The sequence below is a fragment of the Mandrillus leucophaeus genome, unplaced genomic scaffold (genome assembly GCF_000951045.1).
Source record: "Mandrillus leucophaeus isolate KB7577 unplaced genomic scaffold, Mleu.le_1.0 Scaffold191, whole genome shotgun sequence".
NCBI lineage: Eukaryota > Metazoa > Chordata > Mammalia > Primates > Cercopithecidae > Mandrillus > Mandrillus leucophaeus.
This window is the reverse complement of record NW_012101932.1, coordinates 110,558-122,134: the sequence shown is the minus strand read 5'-3', so window position 1 is coordinate 122,134 and position 11,577 is coordinate 110,558. Positions and strand designations below refer to the sequence as shown.

Sequence of the window (11,577 nt, the reverse complement as noted above, 5' to 3'; positions counted from 1 at the left end):
ACATATGTAACAAACCTGCACATTATGCACATGTCCCCTAGATCTTAAAGTATTAAAAAAAAAAAAAAAAAGAATAGTTGAAAATATCTTTATCATTCACTTTTCTTTTCACCCAATATTGAATCATGCACAAGTTTGGCAAGTGAGAGAAAACAGGATGATTGGGGTAAACAGAAAATATATGGAAATATATATAGAAAATACATGGAAAGCAATTTAGTAAAATGACCTTCCTTAAATTCCTCTCAGGGGAAAGAGACCACTTGTAATACTAGTGCCTATAGATTTAGAGGGTCTCAACTTAGAAAAAAATTCATTTCCTAAAACAGTCCTTTAAAAACTATCACAATATTGAACATTCCTATACATTCTCATTCCATCCTTTTAACATGGTTATAGATGTTTAATATTTTGAAAAGTTTTCCTCATGAAGTTTTACTTTTTAGTAACTACATATTCAGAACTAATGTGGAATAAGTTAAAATACATCAAGCAATACAAATTAAGATTCTTGTATTTTACTTTTTGTATGTTTTAACAATATAAAAATAAGATGAGGTTCAGAGGCAACAAAAGATAAAAACAGCCGGGTGTGGGGCTCATGCCTGAAATCCCAAAACTTTGGGAGGCCAAGGCAGGTGGATTACCTGAAGTCAGGAGTTTGAGATCAGTCTGGCAAAAATGGCAAAACCCCGTCTCTACTAAAAATACAAAAATTAGCCAAGTGTGGTGGCACACATCTGCAGTCCCAGCTACCAGGGAGGCTGAGGCACAAGCATCACTTGAACCCGAAAGGGGGAGGGTGCAGTGAGCCGAGATCGTGCCATTGCACTCCAGCTTGGCAACAAAGCAAGACTCTGTCTCAAAAAGAAAAAAACAGACAAGGTGGACTATATCAATATTTAACATTTCTGTGAATCACAGGATACATTTAGCACACTGAATAGAAGAGTCCTGGAATGGGAGAAAATATCTGCAAATCATATATTGGATAAGGGGCTAACACCCAGAATATATAAAGAATTCCTACAACTCAACAACAACAACAACAAATCCAATTAATAAATGGGCAATGGTCTTGAACAAACACTTCTCCACAGAAGATATACAAATGGACAGTAAGTACAAGAAAACATGTTCAACATCACTAATCATTAAGGAGATGCAAATCAAAACAACGAGATACCATCTCATCCACTAGGATGACTACTATCCAAAAGAAAGTTAATGTTGGCGAGGATGTGAAAAAATTGGAACCCTGACTGTTGGTGAGAAAGTAAGTAAAATGGTGCGGCTGCTATGGAAAACAGTATGGCAATTTTTAAAAAAAATTAAAAAGAAAATTATAATAGGATCCAGCAATTTCACTTCTGGATATATACCCAAAAGGACTGAAAGCAGGATCTTGAAGCGATATTTGCACACCCATATTGAGAGCAGCACTATTCACAACAGCCAAGAGGTGGAAGCAACCCAAATGTCCATCGACAGATAAATGGCTAAACGAAATGTGGTAGGCCGGGTGCGGTGGCTCACGCCTGTAATCCTAGCACTTTGGGAGAACAAGGCAGGCCAAGATGGTGAAACCCCGTCTCTACCAAAAATACAAAAATTAGCTAGGCATGGTGGTGGGTGCCTGTAATCCCAGCTACTTGGGAGGCTGAGACAGAGAACTGCTTGAACCTGGGAGGTGAAGGTTGCAGTGAGCCAAGATCATACCACTGCACTCTGGCTTGGACTACACAGCGAGACTTCGTCTCAAAAAAAAAAAAAAATGTGGTATACACTGAAGGCAATCAGAGTATGCTACTCCAAAAATATGCTGCTTTGCCATATTAATTATTTCAAGCTGAAGGCGACCAAGAAATAGCAGATGCAGGAAGGGTTCTCTGCTCTCCCCTTTTCTGCCTGAATGCAGAGAACAGATTGAATTTTGTTTTGTTGTTAATTCTTTGAGGCACAATTGAGATTCTGTTACCTACAATCTGTCTTGGGACATAAAGACACTAGTATAATTAAGACTGTACATTTAAACTTAAGAAATTTTGCACTGGCCAGGCAGGATGCCTCATGCCTGTAATCCCAGCACTTTGGGAGGTCGAGGCAGGTGGATCACCTGAGGTCAGGAGTTTGAGACTAGCATGGCCAACATGGTGAAAACCCATCTCTACTAAAGGTACAAAAAAATTAGCTGGGTGTGGTGGCGTGCGCCTGTAGTCCCAGCTACTCAGGAGGCTGAGGCACAAGAATCGCTTGAACCCAGGAGGCAGAGGATGCAGTGAGCCAAGATCATGCCACTGCACTCCAGCCTGGGCAACTCCACCTCAAAAAATGAATAAATAATAATAAATAATAAAATGTTTTTAAAAAGAAATTTTGCACATCTTCAAGAAGTAGCAAAACAAATCATTCACTGATGGCTGTAAAGATGAAATACTTTTGGCCAGGCACGGTGGCTCACGTCTGTAATCCCAGGACTTTGGGAGGCTGAGTCTGGCAGATCCCAGGGTCAGGAGATCGAGACCATCCTGGCTAACACAGTGAAATCCCGTCTCTACTAAAAATATAAAACAATTATCCAGGCATGGTGGTGGGTGCCTGTAGTCCCAGCTACTCAGGAGGCTGAGGCAGGAGAATGGCATGAACTGGGAGGTGGAGCTTGCAGTGAGCCGAGATCACGCCGCTGCACTCCAGTTTGGGCAACAGAGTGAGACTCCATCTCAAAAAAAGGAAAAAGAAAAAGAAAAAGAAAAAAAAAAAGACTTTGAACCGGGCGCGGTGGCTCACGCCTGTAATCAATTACAGCACTTTGGGAGGCCAAGGTGGGCAGATCACCTGAGGTCGGGAGTTCGAGACCAGCCTGACCAACATGGAGATATCCCGTCTCTACTAAAAATATAAAATTAGCTGGGCGTGGTGGCACATGCCTGTAATTCCAGCTACTTGGCAGGCTGGGGCAGGAGAATCGCTTGAATCTGGGAGGTGGAGATTGCAGTCAGCTGAGATCGCGCCACTGCACTCCAGCCTGGGCAACAAGAGTAAAACTCCGCCTCAAAAAAAAAAAAAAAAAAAAGATGAAATACTTTTGTGAGTACATGAAAGTGTTAGGAACTCTTAGTAGTTGTCTAGTTTCATTTGTATGTACATTTCTTAATGTTTTTTGTTTCTTTTCATTAAAAAATATTAACATCAAATAAATTTGTATACTTTTTTACTGTTAGTGTTTCTTTTGTCAGCTTAATTCACCAGTCTTAGGCACGTAACATAAGAGAATAGAGGAAAAGTTTCTGCTACCCTACAATACATATAACGGACTGTATAGCCTTTAAGTAAAAGGAAATTATCACAAGTGCAACATGGATCAACTTGAGGACATTATGTTGAGTGAAATAATCTCATCACAAGAAGAAAAATACTATATAATTCCATTTATATGAGCTATCTAGAGTAGTCAAATTCCAAGAAACAAAGTAGAATGATGGTTGCTAGGGCTTGGGGGATGGGAAAACAGGGAGTTGTTTAATGGGTATAGAGTTTCCCTGTTGCAAGATGAAAATGTTCTAGGGATTGGTTGCACAACAATGTGGATATACTTAACTACTGAACTTAGATATGGTAACATGGTAAATTTTATGTTACATATTTTTTAGCACAATAAAGATAATTTCAGAGGCAACAAAAGTAAATGAAGTAAATGAGGTTAAAATATGACATCTGATCTGAATTGTTGAAATTATGTATTTCTAATACTTACCTACACTGCTGAGAAACATAGTAAGATATAAAATCCTAATAGATCTCCATCGGCTCTTATAATGCTCTTCAGTCTCTAAAATGTCCCATTCTCTAGGTGTAAAGAAGAAAAAAGTAGTATAAATTTATCTCATTACATGTGGATCTTAAGTGTCAACAATTGTATTATCTACTAAAGTTATGAAAACGATGTGATAGAGGTAGAATTTACTAATACTGGTTCTGCTACACTAATTTATCTATGAATAAGCATTTTTTTTTTGAATTTCCATAGATTGTATTTATGCATTATTGTATATAGAAATTTGGGAAACAGTATAGTTTTAAAAGAGGAAACATTTTGCAAGGCAATTATTTTGCTACTGTTGACATGCGCAGATTTATTAATCAAGAATGTTGCAATTTGTAAAAATGAATAAACTACATCAAGATAAATCAAATAAACTAGCTACAACTAGATCCCCCATAGCTACTAAGTACTAAAAAATAGTAACTGTCATCATTATAACATGCTGTACTTGATGACAGCAAATTAAATTGCTGCAGGAAGCTGTTTTGGCTTCCTACTTCAGAAAATAGAAGTGATACCAGGAAGGTTTAATGTAACCTAAGAAATTTTCAGCCCTGGGACCTCCTAAATGGGTTACCAGATAAATTTTACCAGCAGACAAAAGAGAGACCATGACACCCTAGACATAAGTGATCTTTTGGACAAGTATCTGATCTGGACCAAGGGCATGTATACTAAGTAGACATCTTACCTCCATTAGGTGACACATGAGTCTATACAGTCATTACATTTTCACATACACAATAGAAACAGTTAACAAGTTCACCTTAATGTGAGCATTATCTTTTCAAATAATCAAGACATGCAGAACAGACAAAATGCCTTCTTATGTACCAAGATTAATTTCTTAAAAATAAGCCTTAGAACTGTCAAATTAGTCTTCAAAAAAGAAACTTTTTTTTTTTTTTCAAACGTGATATGGTTGGGAGTGGTAAAGAGGAAAGGAAGAAGAAAAACAATGTTTTTTAGATGTATTATATGCCAAACATATTAGTTCCTAATATATTTAAAATGTTTAACACTGTATATGTCATGCCATACAAACAAACCTCTTCTAGGTCAAAGGAGAGTAGATAAGAAAAAAACAAAAATAATAGACCTTAATGATAATGTAGCTTACCTGAGAAAAATACCAGAACCCCAGATACCCATAGTTTGAAATCAATATACTAGAATTTGAATAAAACATCATATATATCTAAGTTAGGGAATCAAGAAGTAAATTATTTGATTCTAAAAAAAAAATAAAATTGTTTGAGTGACTGATTTAGAGCTCAGTCAAAATCTTTCTTCTTTTAATGACAATTATTAAATATTGAAAGGATAAAATTAGAAAATAATTTAATGGCCACTTTCTATGTAACAATGGAAGGATCATCAATGGATGCTAAAACAACTGGTTGAAAGATTGTTAAGGAGAGGACAATCAAAGGCCCTCAAATGTCACCCCAGTGTCTGCTTACTAATTACAAAATGGAACATGAATCTTTATAATTGAAAGATATAGCAGTCGCCCTCTTAACAAGTGGTCATGTTTGGCATTCCCAATAGTGGGATGTCCTGCTACAGTTTTATCCTGTTCAACATTTCTATTACAAACTGAAATACTCCAAATGATAGCATGCTTGTCAAACTTGTGACTTAAAAACTAAAAGGAATACACAATATAGTGGAGTGAACTGAATAGCAAAGTGAGTTAGATAAAATTTAACAACAGCCAGGTGCAGTGGCTCATGCCTATAATCCCAGCATTTTGGGAGGCCAAGGCAGGCAGACTGCTTGAGGCCAAGAGTTCAAGATCAGCCTGGCCCACATGGTGAAACCCTGTCTCTACCAAAAATACAAAAATTAGCCGGGCGTGGTGGTGCATGCCTGTAGCCCCCGTTACTTAGGAGGCTGAGGCAGGAGAATCACTTGAACCTGGGAGGCGGAGGTTGCAGTGAGCAGAGACTGTGCCACTGCACTCCAGCCTGGGTGACAGACAGACACTCTGTCCTAAAAAAAGAGAGAGAGAGAAAATAAAGAAGCGTGTGCTCACTGACAGAACAGTGTAGTGGTATAACAGTTACGGAAATAAACTGAAAATATTCTATAAAGATATGCCCTATAAGGACAGATACCCTAATAATACAAATTTTACAGAGACTAGGCTAAGGTTGCAAAGAAAGTGTGAAATCAGTTGTAACTTGGATCAGTAACATGTGAGCTACAAATGGTTTTTACAGATGAATATTTGTTACCAGTTTGATGACAGAAAACACCAACTCGGAAGTGCAATTAAGGAAAATGTCATCCCCTCCCCCACCAAATTCTATCCCTTTCATTAGCAAACCTATATTATACTTATTAGTATATTTTAAATGTCATTACTAAAAATTTCTGTGGAATTTGTTTTCTGGTTATCTAAACATCTATACAATATCCTTTATTTTTCCCCTTGCCCTAAACAGGTCTAAAATATTCACAATCTGGGACTTTACAGGAAATGTTTGCCAACCTCTGTTGTCTGTCCTCCACAGTGGGGGTCAGTGGGGAGCACTGAGGATTCAAGAGGCCAGCTCCACCAGACCAGCAAATAATAATCAACCTTGTTAGTGAGGAAAGGTTGGTGGTGACCTAGACATGTTTGTGCAATATATTCAAAGTGAACAGGTCCTGCCAACTAGCTATATATAGGTTCACTTTACTAGGGAATATACTTGCATTTTTAAAGACATATACTTATTGAATTATTTTCAAAATACTCCCTTTTTGTTTTTAAAATGCTTAATCTAGAACCTCAATCAGAGGTATTGATTACTGGCAGGAACATCTAAATTTGGACAGATTCTAATGAGCATCAATCACTTTGATGAAATTAAAGCTAAGAGTATGAAAAAAAATCACCTTTTGTACAAGGTGACAGAATGTACCAGAAGACCACATTTAACCATAACTCAGGGATCCTGCAATTATCTGGAAAATAGCTAAAAATCAGGACGAAGCAAAAAGAATTCTGAGAAAACCAAATGTCACAAAGTCCACGCACTCAAGCTTATGCACTTAATAGGAAAGACATTTAGCTCTCAGTCAGAACTACCAGGTTGTAATGAGACAGTTATATGAAGCATAGATACAGGGTTATCAAAGTTATAACAAACAAGAAGCCCCAAATTAAAGCTGGTGGAAAGAGTGTGGTGACAGCAACAACAACAAAAAAAACTGTTGCTGCCAGATTTCAAAAACATGCTGCAGGAATAGTCTGCCAGGAAAACAGTCTGTCAGAAAAACTAAAAAGCAGATATAAGTACTTAAAAGTAGAGCAGCTGGCCTCAGAGCCTATTGATACATTTGGGACTGTTTGCTTCTATATCAGCACTTTGGGAAGCTGAGGTGGGTGGATCACTTGAGATCAGGAGTTTCAGATCAGCCTGGCCACATGGTGAAACCCGTCTTTACCAAAAATACAAAAATTAGCGGGGTCTGGTGGCCCACGCATGTAATCCCAGCTACTGTGGAAGCTGAGGCAGGAGAATCGCTTGAACCCGGGAGGCAGAGGTTACAGTGAGCCAAAATGGCACCACTGCATTCCAGACTAGGCCACAGAGCGAGACCCCGTCTCAAAAAAAAAAAAAAGTATAGTAGTGCAGAATAAATTGGTATAGAAGCAAACAGTCCCAAACGTTTAAATAGGCTCTGAGGACATCACTCTATTAAAATTCATTTCAGCATCGATATTCATTTTAATGATCTCAAGATAAAATCAAGATAAAACTACATTCCACAAACTCTGTTTAGTAAATCGAGGACCAGAGAAATACATTTTCCAAAGGGTTTTGAGTTAAGAGTGATCAAAAAAGGTTTGGTGCTTACGAGGAACAAATGAGTAAAAATTAACATGGTCATAGACAGCTGAAGTTTAACTGAATTTATTAATTTACTTGAGATAATTATGTATATTTCAAATAAAATAATTCCATTTTCCTAAAGGTAAAAATACATAATTATGCAGTAAGAGGCAAAAGGTGAACATTGCTGAGTCATTGACCATAAACTAGGATCAAAATAACCAGAATTATAAGGATCAAAATACTGACATTATTCCTTCAATGCCTTAAAGTTAGTTTTTATTTGTACATTTGGCATAGGACAAAGGCGAGCTCATTTTAGACAGGTTTGTTATTATCAAGAGGTGTGGGGAAAAGAAAGATCAGATTGTTACTGTGTCTACATAGAAAGAAGTAGACATAAGAGACTCCATTGTAAAGGTAAACTGAGGCTGGAGCCAAACCGAGGAATACAAGGCAAATGGCAGTGAGAACAGCCTTTATTAGGACTCGTGGGCGAGGTTCCTCGGTCCAAAGGCGTGGGCCGAGGAAGTCGCACTGAGGGAGGACGGTAGGGGCTTTTTATAGCCCAAGAGGTAGGGAAGCTGGTTGTGCAAACAGGGCCTGGGGGGTCCTGAAACTACTAGGGCAGGAGTTGAGTAAGGGTCATGAGGAAGGGGTCTTTGGAAACTGTCAACTGAAACTGCTGTTTACGAACTTGTGGAATGCAGGTGAGCTGCAGGTCATGGGGGAGTGTGGTTGCCCAGCCGGAGCTCTGACGCATGTAAGTCTGCGGGTGTGTACAAGGGTGAAGGGAGTCTTTAACAAAAGGCCTGCTATGCCAGGTAACGCCGCCATGTTGGGTCTAGATTCCTGCCTAACCTTCCGACCTCTTTCTAATAAGAAAATGGGGCGACGTGTTCATCTGGCTGCTTCCTGCTGGTATGGGTCGTCGTGGGGTTCTTTGGAGGTCGGAACTCGGGTATAGGGGTGGAGCAGCATCTGACTGAAAGTGACCTGGGAGACTTCTTTCACGCAGTCCTGGATGAAGCAGAGGACACAGGGAGCTATGAGTAGCAAGAAGCCAATGATTAGTAAGGGGCTTAGAAAGGGTAGGACTTAACCGGCCACAGACAACTGCCACCACCTAAGTGAGGGCCTTGATCCGAGGTTTTTCTGGTGGAGTCTTTCCCGAATCTTTTCTAGAGTGAGGAGATTGGTTTCTACTAGTCCTGACTCATTGATGTAGTGTTCCGCTGGGAAGGGGAAACGAGGGGGTTAGGTTAGAGGAGTTAAAAGGGCTGGGTAAGGGTACCGCAACCAGTGGGGGCTTATTCAAGGCTGCACACAAGAAACAACGAGAGATGTTGTGTACCTCGGTCATGTGTACCACTTGAGCGCCTTCCCTGACTAAGGTTAGGCAGGAAAAAGGGTTGCTGCTGTCCTGGGGCTTGCTGCCTGGGCTAGAGCTGAGACGGCTTCCTCCTGTTGTCTGATGTCAGAGGCTAGGCTGATGAGGCTGCTTACGACCTTGATGTAGGCCTTAAAAGATCCTGAGTGGGGCCACAGGATAAGACTCACTATGCCCACCAGTTCTAGGAAGGACAAGATCTCTTCCGCATCCTGAGGAGGCTGGAGAGTTTCAATGAGGCTTATTCTATCTGCTGTGAGGCTTTTTGTAGTGGGTGTGAGGAGTATGCCTAGATAGGTGACAGAAGGGCTGCAACATTGAGCCTTAGCCGGGGTAACCTGATAACCTTGGTCGCCTAGAAAATTTAAAAGTGTAGCAGTATCTGCAAGGGAGCACTCCTAGGAAGGACGACATAGTAATAAGTCATCGACATACTGCAATAGTGTGCTGTGGGTCAGGGGACAGAGGACAACATCCTGTGCCAGTGCCTGTCTGAAAAAATGGGGGCTATCACGGAACCTCTGAGGCAAAACAGTCCAAGTCAGCTGGGAAGAAATATGAGTGTCTGGATCTTCTAATGTAAAAGCAAACAGAAAGTGGCAGTCTGGGTGTAGAGGGATGGTAAAGAAGGCATCCTTCAGGTCAAGGACAGTGAAATGGGTGGTGTCAGGGGGAACACGCGAGAAGAATGTATATAGATTAGGAACAACTGGAAAGGCAGGGACTACTGCCTCATTGATGAGGCGTAGGTCCTGTACAAGATGACAGGCCCCAGAGCTTTTCTGTACAGGTAGGATAGGAGTATTGCATGGTGAGTTGGCGGGAACTAGAATGTGCTGTCGGAGCAGGCGTGTAATGATAGGTTTTAATCCCCATCGATGTTCAAGGGAGACAGGGAACTGGGGTCTAGAGGGAAACTTGGAAGGGTCTTTTAGCCGGATGCGGACCGGAGTATGGTGCTGGGCAATGATTGGGATGGAGGTGTCCCACACCTTAGGGTTAGTGGGGACTGGAAACGGGAGTGGGGGGGTCAGCCTGGCGGGGTTTGTCAGGTGAGAGAAGGGGGAAGAGGAATGCGAGGTGTGGGGAGGGATTGGGTCGGAAGTGAACTGAGGCCCCTAGCTTGGAGAGGAGATCTCTTCCTAACAAGGGGACTGGGCATGAAGAAATGAGTGCGAGAAGAGGGAGCCATCCAAGCGGCAAGACAGAGGAGGAGTCTGGCGGTAGGTGGAGGGAGTGCCATCAATTCCCATGACCGTGACAGTGGAGGGGTGGCTGGGGCCACTAAAGGAAGGCAAAACAGACTAGGTAGCCTCTGTGTCCATGAGGAAAGATATGGACTTACCCGCTACCTGAAGCATAACCCTGGGCTCGGCGAGAGTAAGAGGGGTTCCCGAGTCTGGGCCTCTTCAATCTTCGTCGGTGTCGAGGAGCTGGAAGGCGCCTCCAATACCTGGAGGAGGGTCGTCACGTGGAGGCACAGCGACCGTCCTTAGGTCGGGGCAGTCTGACTTCCAGTGGCCCATCTGCCAACAGTTCGGAGAGGGGCGTTGCTGCATTTGAAGCAGGCACCAGGTGGCGCTCGGGTAGTACCTCTTTTCTGGGAGCTCCTGGAGCCGGCCAGCCTCAGGGCTGCTACCAAGGCCTGGGTTTGGAGTTATACCCTCTGTTTTAGCCTGGCCTGTCATTGGGCCTCAGCTGCTTCCTCCCTGGAGTTGTAGACCTTGAAGGCCAGTTTGACTAAGTCCTGGATGGGAGTTTGAGGGCCGTCCTCTGCCTTTTTTAACATTTTTTGGATATCGGGGGCCGACTGAGAAATAAAGTATGAAACTAAGATGGCTCCTCCTGCAGGGGAGGCAGGGTCAAGGCGGGTGTACTGAATAAGTGACTCTGTCAGTTGGTTAAGAAAAACAGCCGGATTTTCATCTGAGCCTTGGACTACCTCCTTTAAGTTATTAAAATTGACTGACTTATTGGAGGCTGCCTGCATGCCAGCAAGAAGGCACTGGACCATCATATCTCGGCGGCGGTGGCCTGCCTGACCAACCTGCTAGTCCTAGTTGGGCTCGGCTGAGGGCACCACCTCAGTGCCAACTGGCATGGCGTGGTCAGTTAAATGAACCTGGTCAGCGTGCTGCCTGGCTGCCACTAGGATACGCTCCCGTTCCTCAGGGCACAGGGTTGAGGTCATAACGATATGGGGATCATGCCAGGTGAGGTCATACGCCTGGCACAGGTATCTCAACTTTTTGAAATACTAAGTGGGGTTGGCCGAGAAAGAGCCTACACGCTCTTCAATCTTAGACAGGTCTGCCAGCGAAAATAGCACACGGACCCGGACCACTCCTTCGGCGCCTGCCACCTCTCGCAAGGGACACAGGAGGTCGGTCCTGGACCGAGTATGGGCTGAGACAGGCGAGCAAGGGGAGGAGGTGGAGGTGGGGGAGACAGAATCTGTCGGGTTTGGCGAGGGCACAGGAGGGGTGGAAGGGAGGGGAGGCAGTGACGAGGACGGGGATAATGGCGGGTCAGGGTAA

General features: G+C 42.4%; 1 protein-coding gene across 3 annotated transcripts in view; it reads right to left on the bottom strand.

The window, feature by feature from the left end:
• MFSD8 (major facilitator superfamily domain containing 8) overlaps positions 1-11,577 on the bottom strand; it is a 62,148-nt gene that overhangs the window by 45,094 nt on the left and 5,477 nt on the right. For all 3 annotated transcript variants that reach the window (XM_011978228.1, XM_011978226.1, XM_011978227.1), the window contains one exon: positions 3,755-3,846. In XM_011978228.1, coding sequence (XP_011833618.1) covers positions 3,755-3,773 — 19 coding nt within the window. In that variant the 5' untranslated portion in view covers positions 3,774-3,846. The remainder of the gene's footprint in view (positions 1-3,754; positions 3,847-11,577) is intronic.